Source organism: Mirounga leonina, unplaced genomic scaffold (assembly GCF_011800145.1).
Source record: "Mirounga leonina isolate KUSES-001 unplaced genomic scaffold, KU_Mleo_1.0 Mir_171, whole genome shotgun sequence".
Lineage (NCBI taxonomy): Eukaryota > Metazoa > Chordata > Mammalia > Carnivora > Phocidae > Mirounga > Mirounga leonina.
Window position 1 is genome coordinate 15,880,914 of NW_023270436.1, and position 23,978 is coordinate 15,904,891.

Sequence of the window (23,978 nt, forward strand, 5' to 3'; positions counted from 1 at the left end):
CACTGCACCCACATTTGCTTACTGTCGAAGGAGAAGCACAGAGCCGAATCTGAGCCTGCTGCACCCACTCCCTCGGGGGCCCACACTGCGGCTGCTTTGGCAGAATAAGCCCCCTGCGTTGTGCTTCTACAAAGACAGGAAAGCCAAGCTGGTAGGTGTGTGGAAGAGCCACTCACCAGCTGCTTCAGTAAAAATGGGAGAATGTCCTCCAGAGCCTGGTGGCCGATGGTGGAGTGCAGCTGCTCGAAGGTCTTGGCCGCGGCCTCTCTGACCTCCTCCAGCGGGTCACACAGAGCCTTCCTCGCTGTGGGTACGAGGGACTCCGAGAAGTACAGCACCTGCAACAGCACCCGTGCGCTGTACCTTGCAGAGGCAGCCAAGGGGCGGAAGCCTGTGAAGGGGGGGCCGACGAGGACCGGAGCTCCGGCCCAGCCAGGCCACCACCGACCCCCTTGGCTTGACTTTTAACTTAGCTAGTCTGTGAAAATGCGCAAGTATAAAAAAGCAGAGAGGATACGCAGCCTAAAACTGAGAAGCCTGATTTTTTAGGTGAGCTCTCCAGATACTCTCCATCTCCCACAAGAGCTCCTTCCTACGACAAGGCCCTGCATGGCGTGACCCCGCTCCCCCCGATTCTCTCCTTTGCTCATCCTCTTGGAAAACTCCAAGTCCTTCAAGACTCAACTCAAACACTTGTTCCTCAGTGACACCTTTGGGGCTACTATGAGGCTGAAGATAGCTCTGCTCCCTTTAGAACCAGTCCCCCCCGAACCAAAGCCCACTACAAATTAGAGAACTGATTATGTATCGGCCTCACCAGCAGCAAGATCTCAGCCTTTGAGGGGACTCAGTAACTACTCAGTGAATCACAACTCTAGTTGGTGACAATTTGTATTTTTTGCCAAATGCAAATGTAAACCCCCAAATGTAATACTTACACTGATACACACAGGAGAAGGGGTCAGTAGCTCACAGGAGGGTGCTCGCTCAGGCTAAGCAAATGGCCACGTGCTTACGTTTCTGACCGGCCGGCCACTTCCCAGCTTTTATGCCAACTGAGAGTCCTACGCCTGCTCAATCATTTCCCGGGAGTGTTCCGAGGATCACCCTCAGAAAGTAAGCTCAGGGCAAGGATCACCAGCCCCCTAAATGTGGCTGCTATGGGACAGTATCACTGCCGGAAATGACATGTTTCCACCCACCAGGTACTTACACTCATCTGCTCCACTCCTTGCAAAAGTGCGTGCAGCCCTCCCGCTCCTGCAGCCCCAACACATGCATGCGTGCAGCACGCTCTCCCTTCCCCGCCAAGGACACCACACATTTTAACTGAACTGCAGTAGTGACACAAAAGGGATTAATCTGAAGCAGCTTCAGTATCGGTGAGAAAAAGATCATCTCCAATTTCCTCGGGCCACTCAAGGACTCTACACTGCTTCATTCTTAGCTTGGGAAACGAACAAGGAAACTCCAGTCCAACCCCACTGCCAGCAATATGTACCTGAGGATGAAGTGTCCCTAGCTTCTCCCCTAACCTGCCGCCAGCCCTGCACGTCCGGTCACCTCTGGGGCCCTTAGAAGACACTCACGGCGTCCCGGCTGGTGGACTTCATGATCTCGCTCAGCCCAATGCACACGCCCTGCCTCTCATCGCTCTTCCGAGACCTCAGGCCTTCCTCGAGGATGGGGATGATCTCGGGCAGGATTTTCTCCCCTAACTTCCGGACGAGATCGCCCAATGTCCTTGCTGCAATCTGTCAGCAGAGATCAAGCCAGAGCATCAATGCCCTGCAAACCCCAGGGTCCCCAGAAGGCAACTCCACAGTGAGGGCCCTGGAACCTCCTACACTTTAGTGAGTCACTGACTTAACTTCCCCAAATGCTCTTAGCCCTGAAGAGCCACCAGGGTGCTTGCAGAACACTAAAAAACACAATTATTTCTTTGTGTCACACACACCTACACAGCCTAAAGCAAGAACTAGCACCTTATATATGAACAGGAAACTCATCATATGATGCCTGGTCAAGAGCCAGTTTCCCTAAATTGATAACCAGAGCCTAGAAGTCACTTAACCCTGCACTGTTGCCCAAGGGGAGCTGAAATGGGCACAAATGCTTTTAAGGAAAAAACCCCATCTTCCCTGAGGCCTCATGCAAACCCTTCTTTAGGCCAAATATGTAGTTTGCTTGCCAGGGATGGGGGTTGGGAGTGGGCCAAAGGAGACTGGCAGAAGCAATCATGAGCCCAAGCTGGGCCCATCCTCCCAACCACAGAACCACCTGGCCCGGCTCCGCTCCCGCCCAGGTCAGCCTCAGCTCACCCCCGTTTCTCATTCCAGACCCAGCAGCCCCCGCCCAGCCTCTACTGTTGGCTTCTGCACATCCTGCCCTTGCATCTAAAGCCCTCTTCCCCCAGTGTGGAACAGGCTTTCCTCACTACCTCACCTGGTTAGTACTTAACCATCTTCTAACCTCAAGCATCATTTCCCCTGAGCAGCTTCCCCTGCCCGTCCCAGCTGGTCAAAACCCTGTTACTGCATCTGTGGTGCTCATGCAGCATTTACTATATAACTGCATTTACATCTGCTTGTGTGATGATCTGATAAACATCCATCTCCCCTACCAGAGTGTAGCTCACAAGGATGAGGCTAAGGCTGCCTTTCTTCCCCATTATATCCCCAGGTTTTAGGCCCTGCTTAGCACATAGTAGATGCTTAATAAATATTTGTTGCGGGAAAAAATTTTTTTTAAAGATTTTATTTATTTATTTTTAAGATTTTTAAGATTTTATTTATTTGACAGAGAGAGAGATAATGAGAGCAGGAACACAAGCAGGGGGAGAGAGAGAGGCAGGCTTCCCGCCGAGCAGAGAGCCCGATGTGGGGCTCAACCCCCGGACCCTGGGATCATGACCCGAGCCAAAGGCAGATGCTTAACAACCGAGCCACGCAGGCGCCCATGTTGCGGGAAAATTAACAAAAGAAAACCTCCTTTAGAACGGAGTCAGGAGGGGTGCCTGGATGGCGCAGCCTGTTAGGTGTCTGACTCTTGGTTTTGGCTCAGGTGCTGATCTCAGGGTCGTGAGATGGAGCCCCGAGTTGGCTCCGCACTGAGCGCCAAGTCTGCTGAAGTTTCTCTCTCCCTCTCCCTCTGCCCCTCCCCCCACGTGCTTGTACGTGTGCTTGCAAATAAATTTTTTTTTTAAAAAGTGGGGGAGGAGTTAGGAGGCCAAAACAGGGCACTCCCATACCCTACGACTCTTCATCAACTGCAGACCCCACAGGAAAAGATGAACCTTGCAGACTGAACAGGAAGAAACATTTTACTGGCCCAGCAGGATGAAGGGAGATTTTTCTCCTGCCCCAGGAACAGCCCAGCCAATGAACAGTCACTATACTTCAAACTCCTGGTTTCCTCCAATAGACTTTTTGTTTCCAACAGCCCTCCTGAAGACCCCCTTCCCTCTGTAAAAGAATATTCCACTCCTTTGTTCCCCACAGTTGCCTATAGTTTTGCCATGGCTTACATATCCCAGACTGCAATTCTCTGCTATTCCTGAATAAATCCATCTTGCAGGCAAAATATCTGGCTGTTTTCTTTCTAAGGGTAACTGCTGAATGACTACGTAAATAAGTAAATGTTCTCCTCTTAGACAGGGGGCCCTAGGCACCCTAGCCTCTGATGCTGGGTCAGAAGCAAGGTCCAGAAACTTACGGTTCTCTTATCTGCACACGTGCTGGCCAAGAAACCCAGCAGCAGCCCAAAGAGAGTGGGCAGGATCTCACGCAAGGTGCGGGGGGTATTAGAGACCACAATCTTCCAGACGTGCAAAGATGCCTGTCGCACAACCAACTGGGTGTCTGATCGGCCCATGTACAGCCCCGCCAACACCCGGTTCCGCCGATCTACGCCCAGGGCAGTAATGATAGCCTGCAGCAGCGAGAAAGGAGGGAGAGCACGGGGTGGTGAAGCCTCCACAGCACGAGTGCTGGAGCACATCCCTACCATCACCAAGGGCGGAAAGCCAACTCAAGGTGTGCACCTTGTTGGATTGGGCAGTTCCGAAGTTATCATCTTCAGAGGCAGTTTCTGTGGTCATCTTCCCGGTGACCCCAGAGATGTGGAACAGGAGATCCCCAAGCAGCTGAACAGAGCTGAACCTAAGGAGGATGCCAAAAACAGGTCACACAGCCACAGGGGACAGTCTTGGGGCACAACTGAGCACTGGGCAAAGAAGACGCTGGAAGGAAGCGCACCCAAAATATTCATGGTGGTTATCATGGAATGAGGGACGTTACAGACAATTTTCATTTCTTTACACTTCCCCACATTATCCTGTTCCCAAGTTTTCTACTAATGAACATATATTACTTTAGTAATGGGAAAAATCAACATTTTTAAAAAAAACATATGTGAACATTTCTATAATAAAAGTTAGGAAGAAGAGGGAGAGTACAGAAAGAAGCATTAACAGGGAACCAAGAATGCTGATCATCAGAACTGGACACATAAGGAGAGGCCTAAAAGGATAAACTTATTTCTCTTCAAATTACTTTAGATTTATTATTTTTAATAACTGCAAAAATCATAGTCCTATTCAAGGCAGATTCAAAAAACACAGAAAAACACAAAGCGAGTGTAAACATTTGCCCAAACTCCCACTACCGAGGCAGCCCCCCTGATAGTCTGGCGACACTCCACACACACAGCCATCTACAGACACACACACACTCCCACCCGATGTGGGAAGTGGGCCCGCACCACAGGCACTGGGCCGTGGCCTACACTGTTCCGTCAGCAATAGGGTGAGGCACTTTGTGCGTCAGCTAATGTAGTCCTCTTATACCATTTTTTTGTAATGGCTGAATAAAAGCTCACCATGTGGATGGGCCGGCTTTTTTTAAACCAAATTCCAATTTTTTTCTTTCTTTCTTTTTTTTTTTTCCAAATTCCAATTTTTTGAGTGATAAAGCATACTGCAACAAACATTCTTCTACATATATCTTTAAGTGCCTGACCTAATTTGTCCTTGGAATCAATTGCCCAGAAGTCGAATTTCCAGATTAAAAAGCATTCGTGTTTAAAATCCTAATATAAACTGAAGGACTAAATAGAACTTTCCAAAAGAGAATCAGGTTTAGAGACACTGCTACACAAAACTGGAGAGTCACTGAATGGTTAAGAGCATTGAGAGAGTTCTTGGCAACATTCTACTCCTCATTTCTCACTCAGAGTTCCCAAAATGCAAAGCCGGGGCCACTGGGTCTTTCCACCCAAGACCTTACCTTATTCTCCAGAGATCATCAAAGAGGCCTTGCTCCAGCTGGGGCAGCAGCAGGGCGATGGCCGTCTCGGCGTACATGGAGATGACCCGCTGGCCCGCCCGCAGGGCAGTGTCCCGCACGAACTCGTTCTCATCAGCAAGAGCCTGTGCACAGAGGCTGGGTCAGCCAGGGCCACTTGCCCCCAGGCACCAGACCCAAAGGAAATGGGACGCCCGGAAGAGCAGGATGAGGATTCTTGCCACCCAGTCCCAGCTGGCAGGGAGCCCTGACTCCAAGAAGAGCACGTGCATCCTGCCCCACCCCATAATGCTACCCTCAGCCTGGTCCCTGGTGCCTACTTTGAGGATACAGGGGATGATGGGCCCCACATAAGGAGTGAACTTGTCCCCAAAGGTGATGGGCAGGTAGTTGAACATCATGATATAGCCATCTCGGACGTGGGGTGCAATGTCCACTTTGCTGGCTGTAGCCACGATTTCTGGCATCAGCTTCTCCAACTTTTCCACCCCCAAGCCGGCCATGACCTCGGCCAAACCTGCAACAAAAGGACAGAATGAACCCACTGGATCAGAGGGCCCCTAGCTGGCATTCCCCATCTGGCCCCCGGGCCTGCCCTGGCCTCACCTTGCGCAGCACCCGAGCGATCCACAGAGCTCTGCTCATAGGTCAGTGTCTCCATCAGCCATGGCAGCAAGTCCTCAAAGCACGACTCCCCCATGCCCTTCACCATGGCCCCAAGAGCCTTTGCAGACACTGTCCGCACCTGTCAGGGAACCGAGAGCCAGGATAGGAGGAGTTGCGGCGTCTCAAAACTAGGTGCTCACAGAGGAGCAGGGAGAGGCCCCTAGGGTCTCCTCCCCTCTCCCAGATAGACGCAAAAGCACCTTATAAGGAATTCTCAGGAATCAATCTTCTGAGGAGTGGACTAAAATAATGAGTTCCTGCCCCACCCCTCACCCTCCTCCTCCTCCCAGGCTCACCTCAGGTACAGGGTCCAGAAGAGAGGCTTTCAGGCCAGGGGTCACACTTGGCAGGTAAGGAGCCAAGTCCTGCAACAACACAAGAGGTGACTCGGGTGGAGGTCTGGCTCCTGCTTCCTCGGGACCGGTTCTGCCGTGGACCCTGACCTCACCATTCTGCTGACAAGGAGAGCTCAGCAGGGCTGCTCACAGAGCCAGCAAGGACGGGCACCTGGCAAGGAACCCCCATGACTGGTTCCCTGGAGACCCCAGGTGGCTGCCTGGGAAACCTACGAGGGACCCGAGGCCCACCCTCAATAGGTCGAAAGAACCCCTAGCTAGGGTTCAATGCTCTTCCTCCTCTTGCCCTTGTCCCAGGACCAAGGCCTGCCCAGCCTCTGGAATCTAGGAAATTATTTCTGGCACTTTCCTTTCAGAACAATGTTTTCATCTTCCCATTCTTCACCCTACAAGGTTTATGTATCTTGGTATAGCATTCAGCTTTAGGGAACAGTTTTAAATATAGAAAAAGCCTTATGTTCACTGCAGCATCATTTAAAATAGCAGAAAACCTTGGACAGTATAGGACCGACAACAAGATTATATAAGTTATGGAATATAAACTTGTTGGAATATGAAAGAACTATTAACCCCAGTTTTGTGAATAACTCATTGTAACTTAAAAATAAGCTTATGTTCAGGAATATAATTTTGTAAGTGTAATAAAAAACATTAGCAGTAATTGTTTCAGTGTTGGAGGGCTATGGATATGATTAGTTGTTTCACCAATTTTCCCATTTCCTAAATTCTCTAGGATTGACATGACTTGCCTACTGCATCTCTTGTGCCTAGAGCCTCAGCAAGCAAAGCATGACTGTGGGAGACCATGAGCTCACACATGCAAGCCCCGGGGAGTACGTAAACAAACCAAGTAAATCTCCCAAACTAGGCTAATTTCCTCTGATTTGTAGGCTTACAGAAGCAAATGCTTGCGACAAGAGAACTACAATCAGTCAAAGCAGCAGCCACATTGCCAACACAGGCCAAGGCGGGGCCTTTCCTCCCCTCTGTCTGTAAAAGGGCCCAGGCATGGCCGCATCTGGGGGCTGAGCTACTAAGAACCTGAACCACTGTGCTCTGCAAGATGCCAGAGTGCCTAGATTTCTACCCTCCACCCCAAACTGCTCTTCTTCCCCTAAACATAATCAGGGATCAAGAGCCCATAGCCCTCCCATGTCTACTGTGGGCAGGGACTTTGTGCCCTAAACCAGCATCTACTGGTCTGTCCTATACCAGTCCCAGTTGGGCTGCTACCTTCTGGTCTGTCAGGGAGTACATGTTGCCAATAATCTGGGCTGCCATCTTCCGCGTGTCCGTGGAACGGTCCTGGAAGGCTCTCTGAACAATGGGCATGATGAGGGCCAAGGATGGGGCATCAATGAAGTGGACAAACTTGGTATCCAGCAGGGTCTGCAAGCATTTCTGGGTCTTCCTAGAGGGGTCCGTCAGGGCGTCCAGCAGGACTGGGGCAATGGCTGCATGTCCAAACAAGAGAAAGGCTAATTTATACGAGTCTCAGGCATAGCAGAGCCGCTGGGTCCCCAGAACTACAGAGGGTCACAAGAGAAGGAAGTCCGGGGATACCCCTCCTCGGAGCCCCACAAGTCACCGGCTGTGGAAGCCAGCCTGCTTGCAAGGAGCAATCCTTGCTCCATGAGGAAGAAGGTGGCAGCCATCACCCCTAGGCATGGCGCAGCTTGATCTGGCAGGACGACTGGGAGCAACCTTCAGTGGGCAGAGCCTCCACGGGACCACTGCTCGGGCACCGCGTGTCTCCTTACTGAAGCGGCAGCCCAGGGTGGTCTGGCTGTGAGACAGCGAAGGCTACTGAGCCAGTGGGTGGTAGCAATGAAGCCCAGAATGCTCAGAGCAGTCCAGCCCAGATCAAACAAGCTCTCCAATTCGGCACCGCCAGCCCAGCAAAAGAATTGCCAAGAGAAATACCTGGCGTCTCTTTTCCACAAGCCCAGGGAATTCAACCACTATAAAGATCCATGCTGGTCAACAATTTAAAAAAAAAAAAACAACTAATAACCCAAGTAAAAAATGGACAGAAGATTTTAATAGTTCTCCAAAGAAGATATGCAAATGGCCAATAAGCCCATGAAAAGACGTTCAACATCTTTAGTTATTAGGGAAATGCAAATCAAAACGACAATGAGATGCCACTTCACACCCACAAGGGTGGCTGTAACCAAAAAGACAGACAATAACAGTGTCAGCAATGGGAACTCTCACACACTGCTACTGGGAATGTCAAATGATCCACCCGATTTGGCAAACATTTAGCAGTTCCTCAGAAAGGCGGACAGTTACCATACCATGACCCAGCACTTTCCATTCCTAGGAATCTAACCAAGAGACCTGAACACTCCTACAAAGAAAACCACCTTGTACACAAATGTTCACAGCAGCATTACTCTGAACAGCCAATATGCAGAAACAATCCAAACGTTCATCAACAGATGACTTGATAAACAAAATGTGGTCTATCCATATGATGGATTATCGGGATGAACCTTGAAAACATGATGCTAAGCTCAAGAAGCTAGCCACAGATGATCCCACCACATGAAGTGTCCACAACAGGCAAGCCCAAAGAAACAGAAAACAGAGTAGTGGTTGTCAGGGCCCAGAGGTAGGGAAGGAAATGAGAGTGAATGCTAACAGGTATAGGGTTTCTTTCTGCGGTGAGGAAAATGCCCTGGAACTAGACAGTGGTGATGTGTATGTAATTTTGTGAATAAGAAGAAAAACAAAAAACAAAAAACCCACTGAATTGTATAAATTTTTTAAAAGTGATTTTAACATTATGCAAATCATATCTCAATTAAAATAAAAAAAAAATCCATGCTGGATTCCCAAAAACGAAAAGCACTTCCCCTCATTTGATAGATACTGAGACTGCTCCCAGCCCTAGGAATCCCCAGGGCTGCTGGACATTATGAAAAACAGTAAAACCCAAGGATACCTGTTCATCCCTTGAAAAACAAAAACACGCAAATAAGAAACATCATTTTCTGAATGAAGAAAAGTCTGGTTAACACTCTAGCTGAACTACACTGAACAATTACCTATGTTCCACACTGAAGCTTAACATTTAACAAGTGACATGCTGGGTGAGGTGGCTGCTGGGTTTTGTTTCTAGAAATCAACCTGCTGCCATCACTCCATCAAGAACCACACTAAAGAGCGCCGTTAAGGGAAATAACCCTTCCCTAAGCTTCCCCTCTATCACACATCTTCAGGAATGAGACAGAATAGAAAGTTTCCAAAGAATGTGTGATGCTGATGTGGTCCAGAGCATGTCATTCAATTCTGTTGACCTCAGGGCTCAGCTTAGGGCACCGAGCTCTCTGAGTCAGGCTGCTTCTGACCCAGGTTCCCTATCTGTGCAATCAGTGATGATTGCTCTAGACCAGTGGCAAAACTGCTTCCAAACTACTTCCCACTAACTATCCTAGAAAAAGGGTTTCCCAGAATTTAGAGGTTATTTCAATGTGAATATATCTGTCCTCAGAGGGCAAAAATCTTTGCTGAATGCACATTCCCTGCAGTGTCCAGGGATGGGAGGAGGAGCCAGGGCCAGGGCCCTCATGGGAGAAGTGTACCCAGGATCTCCGGATTCCTGATGACGGAGCCGATCTGCCTCAGGGCCTGCTGTCCGGCCTTCTGCACTTTGACGTGGGAGTCAGTGAGCACCTCCGTAAGCTTGGGCACGATGTTGGGCAGGCAGGATGACAGCTGCTTGGGAGCACAGTATGCCATTGCCCCGAGCAGCTCCACCGACCCTGCGGATGGCAGACATAGGCCCAGCATGGAATCACTGAGCACAGGCCAGGGAGCCACTTGTGCCGGCTGTCTGGGCAAGGGACAACCAGCCTGCCCCTCTGCAGACTGTGCTAAAGCAGTTCTGGGGGGGGGGGGGGGGGCTCCAGCAGAGCGAGCACAATGCTCCTGAGGCCTGCTGAGCCATGGCATTCTGGGGGTGATGCAGGGTGGTGTGGGGAAAAGAGGCAAGACCAGGATGGGGCAAGACCTCGCTGAGCCCTGGTGGTGACCCAAGGCCAATTCACTGAATTTCTCTGGCCTAGTTTCTTTACCCATATTTGAAAAAACTCATTTAGATCTGTGATTTTTAAAACTGCAGTGTGGAACCTGAAGGACTGAGTGGGAGGACCCCAGATCTTGACCCTGCCCAAATCAGAGCAGCTCTGCTTGAATCTGTTTTGTGTATTAGGATACCAAAGAAGATTCTATTTTTAAAAAGGGGCTTAATGGGGGGAAAAAAGCTTTAAAGTCACAGAAGTTGCCACAAACTAACTTTAAAGCTCTGGGACTTCCTCACTTAGGGCTACGGCACCCACCAGAGGCCTGCTCTTTGCATGAAAGCACACAAATTATTGAAAGACTGAGCTGCCTGATGGCTCAGAGGGTCTTGGCCTTGTCCATGGTCTGGGGAGCACACACGCACAGGACAGGATCCCTGGATGGCTCCCCAGATCCCTGCAAGGGCAGTCTTCAGAAAAGGAGGTTGGGACAGAGACACCGAAGGGAATGGCCTTACCAGCCTTGGTCCTCCAGGATTCCTCCTCCAGGGCAGCCAGTAAGGAGGGGAGCACCAGCTTCACCCCGTGAGCACTCAGGTTGCTCATCACAGCCTTGGCACAATCATCTGCAGCCTCAAGGGAGGAGAAAAGGCGTTCAGGGGCCTCCTTGCCCAAGCAAGGGTCAAGGCCTGATGCCTGTCCAAATGCTCCCCCTGCTGACCAACACTGACTGGGGGTCAGACCTTGTGCCGGGGCCTACAGACACAGCTGAGGAGAGTTTCTCAGAGCGGCAGTGCTTTACTGGGAATCAGAGGAGTCTGTACCAGTAACTGGTACCCAAGGTACAGGCGGAGGGGTTCCAGCAGTGGGCCCTTGCACCCCCCAGCCCCCAGGCCGAGACCCACGGCCAGAAGCAGCCCCGGCCGGCGGCGGGTCTCACGTGCATTCTCAGGACCTACCTCACGCACATACTGGTTCCCATCCCCGAAGCACAGCAACAGATGGGGCAGCACGTGAACCACGTAGGGCTCGAAGAGCTTCCCCAGCATGGTGCAGAGCATCTCGAAGGCAAAGAGGGCTCCTGGGGGAGAAGGCGGGACAGCTGGAAACAGCCACGGGCTCACATCCCTGCCATCTCCGCAGCCTCTGGAAACACTCAAGGCCGTTGTGAGACTACAGTGGCTGCCCCATGAGGGAGCAGAGAGCATGGGCATGGTTGAGCAGAGAGGAGGAGACACGAGGGCAATGTCTGTCACTTCTTGGCACTAACTGCTAGTAAGGCCAATTCTCTCTCGGCTGAGTGAGAAAGAAGAGAGTCCAGGCCACCTCAGCAAGGCCAGGATGGAAGAGGTGACACCATCTGCCCCCACAATGCGCGCACACACGCGCACACACACACGCGCACACACACACACACACACCAGGCCTCCAGTGGGGAGGGAAAGAACAGACTCCTTCCTCCAGCAGCCGTGGGGACCGACTTCCCACCCTGGGCGGCCCCAAGCTCAGACACACTCACCCTCTCGCCGGCGGAAGTTCTTCTTGTCCTGGATGGCGTCGGTCAGCGCAGCCATCATCTCCTGCTGTTTCAGCGACAGGATGCCCAGGCCCTTCACCAGGCCCGCCAGCCCATAGGCGGCCCCTCTGCGTTCGGCATACCTGTCGGACTCCAGCAGCTGCTGCATCAGTCTCTGGATCATCCCGCCCGCGTCCTCTCTGATGGCTGGCACGAGAGGGGGCAAGCAGCTGGCCACGGACTCCTGGACCTACGGGAGGGGCCTGCCCCGTCAGTGCCACCGCTCAGCCACAGCCGGTCCCCACACGGCGCCTCACCACTAGATGTCCCCAAGCCCCACCTCGGCCATGGCCTGTCAGACAAGTGAGCAGCGTTATAGGCCCGTGGGTGACACGGGCTCTGTCACGGTGTGCACCACATCCGTGAAGCCTGGTCCAGTGAGAGAAAACTCCCGCAAGACCCACTCACATAGAAAGATCTAGAGAGAAGTGTGTTACTGCACCTGCTTAAAAATGGCCCAAGGCTTTCAGTTTTCTAACTTGTCAGTCACAAGGGGAATTCAGCCTTGCCTTACAGGGCCAGGCCCAAACCAAGCGTTTCTGCCTTTCAGCCACAGCTCATGAAGCCCGATGAGAGTATAGCCAGGCGCTGCGTTGCCAGAGGGCCAGGCGGACCCCTTGCAGGGGAGTTTTCAAATTTATTTAACCACAGTTTTGTAAACCTGCATTTGACACAATCTGGGTGATCCAAAATGCAAGTCATTTTGGGAGGGGAGAAGGGAGAAATATATACAGATGTTTTTCCAAAAAGAAAACAACAATCCTTGCACTATGGCTTGGAGACTACACTAAAAGGCCCCTGAAGTGTGTAAAGAACGCAGAGGATCAGGGAAACTCAGCAGAGGGAGCCATCGTTTCTTTTTCTTTTCTTTTCTTTTTTAATCTTGGTATCCCCAGTGCTGGGTTTGTACTAAGTGCAAAAAAAAAAGACTATTAGTCTTGGATGCTCTTAACCATAAACCAGGCTGCCCCAAGAGAGAGGATGACTACTTGCTGAGAACTAGGCCTTCCGGGCCCTGATCCCCAGCTTGCTCCTAGCACCCCACTGCACACCTGCAGTCGGTCCCGATTCCCCAGCCAGGAGGCGGGTACCTGCTGGGAGGGGGTCGAGAGGGCAGCGATGAGCTTGGCAACAATGGGTTTCACTTTGGGGTCACTCTTGTCCAGGTGCTTGGCCAGAGAGCCCATGAGGACCACCACACTCTGCCGCACGGCGTCGTAGCTAGCATCGTTGGGCGCGTTCTTCAGGAACTCCTCGAACACCGGCAGCAGCGAGTTGACGTTCTCCTGGAAAGCCAAGCCCGCCCAGAGCCTCACGTCAATCCTACAGCCGGCGTCTGGGGATGACGGTCTCTGCCCTGACGACCGAGCCCGAGTCTGGCTCCGGGACCGGCATCCCGACAAGCCAGCCAGCGATGCCAGCGGATTTCCCAGCTTTCTGGCAGGAATGCAGCAGACTTAGAAGAATTTAACACCCTTATGGGGTCTTTTTGGCTCAAAAGAAAATGAAATTTTCCATGGGGGCCAGTACCCAGCCAGGCCCCCTGGCGCTCAGCCTCCCTGCTCAGTCCTGCTCAGCACTGCCTCCTGCCCTGGCCCAGCCCGCTCCCCACCCCCTCCGCTGGCTGAGATCTCTCACCTTCCCGTGGGCGTTGAGCGTCGCAAGGGCTGCATCTAACATACACTTCCGGACATCTGGGTTTCGGTCGTTGAGGGCATCAGGGACAAAAAACTGAAAGAGGGGCTTCACCTGAGAGCTGTCCAAACACTGGGAGAGCTTGTTCAGGGCCAAAGCCAAGCCACACCTGGGAAGAAGGGGGAGCCTGTCAGGGGGCGAGGGCTGGCCAGGGGCCTCCTCTGCTGGTAGGATCTGTGCCACAAGGCAAGGGAGCCTGCAGCAGCTCCCTCTGGGGTGCAAAGCACAGCGTGGAGCCCACTACCTGGTGCTTACTCACCAGTCTACACAACAGTCTCAACAACCCATTTATCAAATGGAGACCTGCCATCTGCCCAGAGTTTACCTCCTACAGGATGACCTTGGGCAGGGACCAGCTCTGCCTCTGTTTCTCCACATGTTGAGTGCAATGCCTACCCTTCTACCTCCAGGGCAGGCCACAGGAGGGGAGAAGTAAAAGAACCAAATGTGAAGGCACTTGGAAGTAAACCTACTCTACAAAGGCAAAGTGCTACTATCCTTTTCAGCTAGAGGACAGTAAAAAAGTCCAGGGACCTCTGAGGAAACAGAGGCTGGGAGGAAAGGAAAAAATTGCCCAAAGTCACTCAGCTAGCCCAGGAGAAGCCAGAACTTGAACTCAGGTCCCTCTGACTCAGAGCGAGGTCTTGCCCTGTCCTTCAACTGCCCCATGACTCCACACTACCTCCTCTCAGCACCCAACCCAGCCAACCTGCGGCATCTCAGAAAGCTCTAAGTAGAACAGGACTGCAATGGCTGTTATACCTGGCTTCCCACTGATCTGGAGGAGATTCGGAGATAACGCGTCCCAAGGCATCCAGCACTGGGGGTGGCCGCTGCAATAGACAGGCTGATAAATGCACTGTGGTGCTCTCCCCAGCCGAGCCGGGCGAGCCATCCACCCAGCTGTGAGGCGGGAGATCAGTCATAGCCACCCTGGGCCACAGCGAGCTCCAAGACTCCTGTCTGGAGCAGGTCAGAGGCCACACAGAGTCCAACCCACCCTCCCCTGGCCCAGCCCACAGCAGGGTGCACAGGCCACTCACATAGAGCTTCTCCTGGTAGATCTCCATGAGTCTGCCCATAACCTCTGCTGCCTGCCGCTGGTACTGGGCCACAGCTTGGGAGAGGGCTTCGGCCCCAGCCTGCCTCACAGCTGCCTCATGATAGATGACATCGTCGATCAGCAAGGAGCAGAGGTCTGGCTGCAGATCTAGGCCCATCGTTGACCAGAGCCTGTAGCAGACCAAAGACAGGGACTAGTCAGATAAAGATCTGCAGCACCCACCCTGCCAAACCCGACCACCCAGCCCTTCTCTTGCTGTAGGCTGAGCACTCTGTGTCTGGTTTTTTCCTAAGGGGAGAGACAATAGAGCAGGAAAAAGAAAAAACCAAAACAATCTTCCAGGGGTTCTCACCTCTCAGCCAGCTTCCGGATCTCCTCCTCCTTGTCAAACTTGACCACCCAGAGCCTCCGCAGAAGGTTCAGGCCATTCTTCTCGTCGGTGTCAGGCGCTGGCAATACCATGTGGAGTTCCATCAGCCCCTGAGAGGGGGTGAGATGGAACTGAGTGAGGCGTGACTTTTTGCAAGAGCTTCTGACCTGTCTCTTCACCTTCCTCTAAGCCTGTACTATCCAAAACCTAGCCACCAGCCGCATGTGGATCTTCAAAGTTAAATCAATTAAAACAAACTCTAAGTTCCTTAGTCACACCAGCCACATTTTTAAGTGCTCGACAGCCACACACATTGGTTCGTGGCTACCACACTGGACAGCAGATATAAAATATTCCCATCACTGCACAAAGCACACTGGACAGCACGACCAGTGCTAGGGAGTGCCTGGCCTCAGCTCAACTCGTTAGCGGCTCTGGCTCTTCACACAGCTTTTTCTTTGAGAGATGATGGGCATATGGTGGTGGAATCTTTTTTAACATAAAATTAAAAAACTTAACTCTCAATATGCAAGACAAAACTTTAGAAAAAGGACATTCCCTTTGTCTTTAAGAAAAATTTGCCACACTGCTATTGTTTTCCACATTTTGCCAAGAGCCAGTGAAAACTGTCACAGATTGATAGCAAGGGGCTGCAGACTGGCATTCGGGAAGCCCTGTCTCATACTCCAAGGGGATCCTTTAGTTTTTGGTCCAAAAGCACCAAGAAAAGCCAAGTACAAGGTGACAGGTTGAAAAAACAAACTAACACTCTGAATCTTATCTATCTATAGAAGTACCAAGAGACCCACCTTCCATTTTAGAAAACAGGTGAAGCTGGGGCACTGGGTGGCTCAGCCAGTTAAGCATCTGACTCTTGGTTTCAGCTCAGGTCATGATCTCAGGGTTTTGAGACTGAGCCCTGCGTCCGGCTCGACGCTTAGCATGGAGCCTGCTTATGATTCTCTCTCCCTCTCTTCCTCTGCCCCTCCCCACTCTCTCTCTCTCTCTGTTTCTCTAAAATTTATATATATATATAAAACCAGGTGAAGTCTTCCAAGGTAAAGACAAAAATAGCCAGTGACATGCTGTGACAGTTGGGACAGTTGTTGTCCCCCTTCCTGGAATGATCCTAACCCACCCCGTGACCTCTTCTCTTTGTCCCCAGGACACAGAGGTGCAGATGTGAGGCATCTCCCATCATCATTTGATGGCATCATTTGAAAGAATGTCCCTCATGCAGTTCAAACACTTGCACTGAGGAACACGGAGTACCACTGGCCACGCAAGGGAGTGGGCGCATACCCGGAGCGCAGTGTCCCGCACGCTGGCACAAGGGGACTGCAAGGCACAGAGCAGCACGTCTACCTCCTCCTGCTCTGCGAAGGCACAGCTGTCCTTACCACTGCTGCTGGCACATAGGGTGGTCAGGGTGTCTGAAGCCAGAACCTGAGGACGACATTGATGCACTGGGCTCAGTTCAGCATATTATTTACCTCTATGGGGTCAGACAGGAGGCCGGGCAATAGGCTGAGGGGCCCAGAGAGGGATCTGAACTGAGAAAGCCCACCCCGAAGCCCTAGTGGGGCCAAGTCCCCCCCGGGCTCCAGCCCAGGCCGGTGGCAGGCCCTAAGCAGAACCCCTCACTAGCTGAGAATGTTCAGGCTGGCTCTATTAAAAGCAGCCCTTTAGCTCAAATCCAAAAGTGAGGGCTGAGAAAGAGAACTAGGACTCAACCCCAAGCACTGGGCCCTGAGCTCAGGGTCACAAACTGAGGTGCAGCAACAGCCAGATCACCTGTAGGCGGGGAGAGCCCGTCCCGATCACCCAGGTCAGAAGGCGCAGCATGGCCACTCGAGGCAGCAGTTCCGGGCCATTCTGAGAGAGAACAGCAGGTAAGGCAGGGTGAGGCTCTGGGGAAGGTCTGTAACCACGCCTGGCAGCACGAGCAGCAGCATCCTCTCACCCACAGGGAAACCGTGTCAGGTTTACCACTAACTCCATGCGAGCCAACCCCAGTCAGCCACCATCCTCTGGGACTCCAAGCAAACACATTCTGAAATGAACCTGAAATTCACACAACCTGAAATGCAGATGGCCCCTAAACACAGGGATACTTAACTTTACAAGCAGGAGAGAAGCGCAAAATAAAATGGGATATTGTTTTTACCCATCGTTGGCAAGGTTAATTACAATCTGAGGCTGTGTTAGGTAAGGAGAGATGGGAACTCTCAGTGAGGGCATAGCTCAGAATGTGCTGCATAACCTAGTAACTCCATGCCTGAGAACATGTCCTGCGGAACGCTCATGCAGGTGCACAGGGGAGCACACCACGGTGCTGCTCACAACAGGGAGGAATTGGAAACAACCTTAAAATATCAACAGGGAAAGAGTTAACTGAAACATGTGCCCCCACAGCGTAGAACCCTACACAGCCTGCAAAGCCACTGGCATGAGAGAAGACCAGAGTATATGGTCATATGAAAGAAGCAGGGCGATCCATTTTTGCCTTACTGTGTGGGGCTGTATTTCCTTTTTTTTGTTTTGTTTCTGTGTTCTTAAAATTTTTAAACATATACATGCATTAATTTGGCACATTTTCAGAACATAATCTATTAAGAAGGAAACCCTTCAGTGAATGAGGTCCAATCTCATAATCACAAGCAAGTCAAAGGCAGAGTGATCAGCATTATCTTCGGAGTTAGAAAAAAAACTAACACAATAAATTGCTACAAAATCCTTCAACTTCTCCAGGTCAGAAACTCTCAGGAGACCTGTAAGCTTCTTTGAGGCTGTGAGTGCTGCACTGAAGAGAACACTTGGATGCTGCTATAGATACATGCCCACACTCTACGACCCCACCAGAACTGCTGATGGGCCAGGAAGCGTGGAGAGCCCCTGCCTCCCTGACCCCCCTTCTCCAAGCCAAGGGTAGAGCCGAGCTCCCCTGCCAACCTCGTCCACATGCCCAGGGGGGTTGCTGGGTGAGGCCCTCAGCTGGGCATGGACGGTGAGTATCTGAAGAATTTGGGCCATGCGCTCCTCCTCCTCCTCGCTGTGGTGGGGCATCTCAGTCAGCACCATCTTTAGAAACGGGAAGACTAAGGAGAAGGCTGGTGCAGACAGGGGCGCGGCATCTGTGAGAGCAAGCAGACACAATCTTGCAGGCATCTACAGAGCTGCTGCCTCGATTTCCATCCTCAAGGTGAGTGGGGCAGGGAGTAAAGGAAGCTGGAGGCCCTTTCTGACGCCCAGAAGCACAGAATATGATGACAGAGACGACAGCTGATAGCCCAGTTCTGAATCCTGCTCCTACCCTAAACACTGCCCGGTTCCAGGAGGAGAGAGTTCAAACACACAAGTAGATTCCAGTAATGAGAAGCAAATTCCCACTGGGGGTCACAGTGACTCACAGAATACCAGGACCCAGAAATTCTCCATCTGGTCCAACCTCCCCCCTACTTTTCAGAGAAGGAAACGAAGGCCAGGAACAGAAGTGATTCATCCAGGCCACACCTCAGGGAGCCCCGGGAGGGGGACACTGAGGCTCATGCACTTGCTGCACCAGCACATACGGCCTGGTGCCTCTGCTGCCCTTCCCTGCCCTGTTCCTTACCTGGCTCACCCTTGCCCACCCTGCTGGTGATGGTATGGCTATGCAACAGGGTCACCGCCCTCTTCACAGCCACTGACAGCTCTTCCTGGCACCATGACTTATCCAGGGCACACTCTGGCTTCAGGAGGCGTAGAGTCACGTGGCTCACCAAAGTGCCTGTGTCCAAGAGAAGGAACCCAAAGAGGATGACCAATACAGAGACACAGAATCTAGCCCAGGCACAAAGCAGGGACCCCAGGCAGAGATGCCTCCTACTCTGATTTAAAAGTAATCAATGCTCAAAAACTAATGATGTAATGTATGGTGATTAACATAACAATAAAAAAATTTTTTTTTAAAGTAATCAATGCTGCTGGGCCAAAATGTTCTCAACGTAATTTCTCATTTCATCTTCATGACAGCATTGGTCAGGGGGATGGATGCAGGTAGGCAGGCAGGAGCTGTCCTTCTGACACTAAGAAGTTATAGGTGTGAGCCACCCAGGGTTGTTCAGCCAATGGTGAAGCTCTACCCATCTGGAGCTCCCACCTTCCATGTAGTAAGCCCAGCCAGTGAGTAACTGTTTCAGCAGGCTCCATGAAGTGCCAACTCTTTTCCACTCAGAACTGTTCCCAGATTTCTGGCCTCACCCATAGGAACATCCCCTGTAAGCTAGGAAGTCTGCTTAACCCACAACAGTGAGGCCACCATAATGCCCAGCCACCCTACCTGGTCTTTGTTTCTCCATAGCTAACGAAAAGCTAAGGGTCACAGAGACCCCTCATCACGGACATGGGGCTGCTAAGCAGTTCTGGGCTGCACTCACTGGCCACGTGGCACCAAACCAACCCCATTACCACTGAATTTCTGACTTCTTAGTTTTAAAACTGTTACAGAAGGATCACACTGATTAGTGTCTAAAACTTCGTACTCAGAATGAAGGCACAGCAGACGTAAAACAGGAGGGAGGAGGCAGCTCTATGTGGATCCTAAGGGTATGCAGCTCGGGGTTCCAAGGCTGCTTCCATATGGAAACAGAAGTCAGGGGTGCCTGGGTGGCTCAGTTGGTTAAGTGACTGCCTTCGGCTCAGGTCATGGTCCCGGAGTCCTGGGATCGAGTCCCACATCGGGCTCCCGGCTCAGTGGGGAGCCTGCTTCTCCCTCTGACCCTCTCCACTCTCATGCTGTTTCTCTCTCTCTCTCAAATAAATAAATAAATAAAATCTTTAAAAAAAAATAAAAAGAAAGAAACAGAAGTCAGTAGCCCAGACCACCACATGCCTCTCCCTAAGTGCTCAAGAGCATCCCCGCCCCCCCTCCCAACCTGCCCTGGGCCACGCCCGCAGCCAGCAAACAAGAACTAACCCAAAGCCTTGAGCCTCAGAGGCATGACGCAGGCAGCCAAGGACAGGAAAGGGTTCTTGATCCTGGGAGCGGCCAGGGGAGATTTCAGCAAGGGCAGGAAAGAGTCGACCAAAACAGGGATATACTGGGTCAGGCCAGACGGGTTCTTGGCCAGGATGGTGTCCAGCAGGCCCAGCGCCGCCTCCAGTTCACCGTCCAGCTGCAAGCAGAGTTGTCCCAGGAGACAGGTCAGCAGGGCCTGCTCCAGATAGTGAGGAGCGGGTTTGGCCTGTCGGGGCAGTGGCCACTCACCTCCTGCAGTCGTCTCCGGATCTGTGCCTCCTTGTCCAGCTGGGCCTGCAGCATCTCCTTCTGCTTACTGGTCAGCTGTACCTCCTCTTTTATGCCTTTCTTCTTCTTTATCTCCTAAAGGCAACAAGCAAACCAATTCCATCTCCAGGGAACACACCTCCCCCCCCGCCACAGAGCAGGGCGAGATCAGTCCCACAGTCAGTACCATGCCAGCTCTAAGTCTGTGACCTGGGCCCCCAAACCCGCCGTGCGGCCTCCCCCAACCTCCCACAAAGTCCACAGCCACCTGGTTTCCAGAGGATGGAGACAGTAGTAGAGAAGTAATTTCTTACTGGATTCTCTATTGACAAAGGCAAGAAGAGCCTTTTATATGTTAGAAAAATGAAAAGGCCCTCAGTGTGCTGGAAAGGCTATTCTAATCACGCGGCTTCGGAATCTAAACCTTCGCCTCCCTCCTACAGATGCTCTCCCCCAGTATAAGTTGCAGCCTGGAAAAGGCCAAGAAATCACTCATTCATTCAACAAGCATTTACTGAGCACCTCCATTGGTAGGGGAACGCGGGGCTGGTGGAGGGGTCAGAAGAGTGTGCATGGGCCCCAGAATGACCCCGGGTAACAGTATACACGAAGCTGGGAAAGTCACCAGGTTGAGGCCACCAAGCTCGGCAGCCACCCCACAGGTACTCACTTCCTTGAGCTCCAGCTCGATGATCTGCTCCTTGAAGGAGTAAGCTTTGTTCTCTCGCTTCATGTTGGCCTTCTTTATGCTGTCCTGCTGGGCACTGAAACATCAAAGCAGGTAATCAGCCAGCTTCGAAACAGCCGATAGGTCCTCCAGCCTCCCGCCAGCCGTGAAAGCCCAGCTAGCTTTGAAGTTGCATGCACAAGCAGTGCGCGCTACCTGACATGCTCTTGTATCCCAGGCCTAAGCATGTGCCTGGAACAGAGCAGTCCTTGTCCAAAGAACGGATGAGTGATTTCATTTATTCCTTGTAACATTCACTCCTTAACCCTATAAAGGAGGCCTTTCTCTCTTAGAGGTAAAAAACCAAGGCTTGGGGCAACTGAGTCCGCGAGTGGGGACTCACCTCTGGATGATAGATTTGTCATACAGCTCCCCGGCAGGGGTCTGCATAATGGCAAACTCCTCCCGTGTCACCTGGCGCAGTGCAGGGTTCTGCACGGAGGCAGTGATGGTGCTGATGAGCTGCGGGAGGACCCGGTCCGGGGACAGGATGGACAGGGAGCCCATGGCATTCATGGAAGACTGTCAGACAAACAGACACGGTCGGGGTGTGACAAGGCTGGCACTGGAGAGGGGTCCTGCCATGCCTAAATGCACCCAGCTACAGACTCCTCCTGTTTTGAGCACTGCCCGCCATTGTAGATAGCGGCAGTGTGAGCCTGCCTTCACGGCAAGCGTCTCCCACTTGGTCTGGTACCAGCGCCCTGACTGGGTGTCACACTCCCCCTCTACTCTCAGTCTCCGTGGTGCAGGTGGAGCCGCCCCTGCCTCTTCCAGAGGTGGGCATGTGACCTAGACCACAAAGGCTCAGAAACAAGCACAGGGCCCAAGCCAGGCCACCCAGGGGCAGTGAGACCCCATGCCAGGTGAAATGACTGGAAAATGCAAGCTTTTTCACTGGAGCTGATGGGGGACAAGTTGTAAGTCTGGAAGTATATCAGCTGCCCCGCTACGAGAAGGGGGGAGACTGCTGGAGAATGAAGGCCCCAATGGAGCACAGAGATGAAACTGAGATGGAAGAGACAGAGAGATGGAGAGCAAGAGAGATGCCACCTGCAGTGTCCTGAAGATAACATCTAAGTCCCTGTAGCCAGCACGACGGGGACCAGTCATACCCTATGACTCAGCAGTCAGAAGCAGCAGGAAGCTCCCTCTTGTGCTTAAACCATTTTGCATTTTCTGTTACTTGCAACCCAAGGGGTCCAAGGCCCCATTTCACCACACCTGCACCTATTTCATTGAAACCTCCCTCTGACACTCTGACCTGAGGCCAGAATTAGTCCACATGCCAATCACCTGGTTCAGGGGACTCTGCGTGGTGATGCTAGGGATGATCTGATCCAGGTGCCTGGTGATGAAGCCTTCCAGGTCAATCTTCATCCTGGCAAGGAGCGCTGGCCAGAGTCCAGACTGCACTGCCACTAAAGGGAAGGGGAGCAATTTGAGGCCTTCTGCCCGGCCTGCCCTTATCCTGCCCAACAGCGTCCCTGCCCCTCCTGCAACCGCCCCCAGCACAGACCTAAGGATGGGTGGTGCGAGATAATCAGCATCTCCTGGGCCAGCTGTTCGGTGTTGGTGGTGTCGCCCTCCAGTCCTGGCACCCCGGAGATCACACAAAGAGCCTCCTGCAGGACCCTTGGGGGTACGTAGGCCTTGCCTGCCTCAGTCACCTCCCCAGCATCAGTCACCAAAGCCTCTAAGGGTAGCACCTACAAGGAAACAACTCATGAGCCCCCACTGCTCTGAGCCCCGGGCCGGCCTGGCGCACAAGAGACAAAGATGCCAGGGACACAGCTGCCTTTCACACACGTTGCTCTCTGGAGCTCCTGGTAGAGGGGAGACCGATGCCCAGCTCCCTACATGGGACCCACAGGCTGGGAGATGTGCCTGGAAGAAGCACACATGACTTTGTACCTAAGAAGCCCATGGAGGGGAAAGGCAGCCACAGAAATTGGGCCAGGAGACCCAGCCAGAGACCCCAAGTCTGTCACTGGCCCACATCCCTCATGAGGGATTAGGGAGGGAGGGAAACAGGGCACAAAGAGCACTGAAAAGGGACGAGGTCTTTGGGGTCACTTCTGCCACCCACTGGCTGGGAGACCCCTGGCAAGTCATTTCAGCTGCCGGAACCCTGGACAACTCATATAAAATAAGGGTATTTAGCCTGCCTGCCTTTTAACAGCAGTGTGAAAAAAGCAAGAGAGAACGGGTAGCAAATGCTCTAAAAATTATAAAGTGCTTTAAAAACAAAGTGTTATTCCATTACTCAAGAATAAGAAGGTTGAACTACATGTCATGATTCATGGGAAGAAAAGCATCTCTGAAAAGAAAAAAGAATTACTGAAACAAGGTGTTATCAGAGCTCAAGGGCAGGGCAGAAGATTCTTGCGTCACACGGTGTCTGAGTGAGACCAGCCCAGGAAGAGACGACCTGAACTCCCTCGGCATAACCAGGGTGGGCTGAGCGGGGCAGCAAGCCCCAGTTCTGGAGCCCAGATGCCCTCACCTTGTGAGAACTGAGGACAGCCTTCAGCTCCTCCAGGAGCCCGAACGCCAGCTTAAAGCCCCCAAGAGAGGACAGCAGCTTCCGGACCGTGTGCTGGGCCTGCCTGCGTACGCGCCAGGTGCGGCTCAGGAGCACTGCCACCAGGGCCCGGTGGTACTGCCTGCAAGCGCAGGGACAAAGCATGCTGGGGAGGGCGCGCGGGGCCCTCCGCAGCCAGCCCTCCCACCCCGCACGCACCACCGTTTCTCAGGCTCCTGCCACGGTTTGCCCCACCCGATCCAATGGGGAAAGGTAAATAAGCTTCACATACTGAACTTTGTTGCCTGTGAGTCTGTGCGGGTGATCAAGGAAAAGCCTCTCTGTCAGATGCAACACGGTACACAGGGCTGGGAGGGGAGACAAACAGAAGTGTTTTTAAAATA

General features: G+C 52.3%; 1 protein-coding gene across 3 annotated transcripts in view; it reads right to left on the reverse strand.

Annotated features, from left to right (window-relative positions):
• GCN1 (GCN1 activator of EIF2AK4) overlaps window positions 1-23,978 on the reverse strand; it is a 57,928-nt gene that overhangs the window by 11,780 nt on the left and 22,170 nt on the right. For all 3 annotated transcript variants that reach the window (XM_035017125.1, XM_035017126.1, XM_035017127.1), the window contains exons 17-46: window positions 23,867-23,942; window positions 23,557-23,716; window positions 22,570-22,759; window positions 22,347-22,471; window positions 21,394-21,572; window positions 20,994-21,087; window positions 20,306-20,419; window positions 20,015-20,213; window positions 18,671-18,826; window positions 18,010-18,191; window positions 16,852-16,932; window positions 16,360-16,503; window positions 15,040-15,167; window positions 14,668-14,857; window positions 14,387-14,457; window positions 13,568-13,733; window positions 13,021-13,215; window positions 11,873-12,119; window positions 11,313-11,434; window positions 10,872-10,986; window positions 9,916-10,095; window positions 7,559-7,779; window positions 6,266-6,334; window positions 5,910-6,048; window positions 5,624-5,820; window positions 5,286-5,428; window positions 4,043-4,160; window positions 3,715-3,930; window positions 1,590-1,754; window positions 177-338 (exon numbers count right to left, since the gene is read on the reverse strand). In XM_035017125.1, coding sequence (XP_034873016.1) covers window positions 177-338; window positions 1,590-1,754; window positions 3,715-3,930; window positions 4,043-4,160; window positions 5,286-5,428; window positions 5,624-5,820; window positions 5,910-6,048; window positions 6,266-6,334; window positions 7,559-7,779; window positions 9,916-10,095; window positions 10,872-10,986; window positions 11,313-11,434; window positions 11,873-12,119; window positions 13,021-13,215; window positions 13,568-13,733; window positions 14,387-14,457; window positions 14,668-14,857; window positions 15,040-15,167; window positions 16,360-16,503; window positions 16,852-16,932; window positions 18,010-18,191; window positions 18,671-18,826; window positions 20,015-20,213; window positions 20,306-20,419; window positions 20,994-21,087; window positions 21,394-21,572; window positions 22,347-22,471; window positions 22,570-22,759; window positions 23,557-23,716; window positions 23,867-23,942 — 4,544 coding nt within the window. The remainder of the gene's footprint in view (window positions 1-176; window positions 339-1,589; window positions 1,755-3,714; window positions 3,931-4,042; window positions 4,161-5,285; window positions 5,429-5,623; window positions 5,821-5,909; window positions 6,049-6,265; window positions 6,335-7,558; window positions 7,780-9,915; window positions 10,096-10,871; window positions 10,987-11,312; window positions 11,435-11,872; window positions 12,120-13,020; window positions 13,216-13,567; window positions 13,734-14,386; window positions 14,458-14,667; window positions 14,858-15,039; window positions 15,168-16,359; window positions 16,504-16,851; window positions 16,933-18,009; window positions 18,192-18,670; window positions 18,827-20,014; window positions 20,214-20,305; window positions 20,420-20,993; window positions 21,088-21,393; window positions 21,573-22,346; window positions 22,472-22,569; window positions 22,760-23,556; window positions 23,717-23,866; window positions 23,943-23,978) is intronic.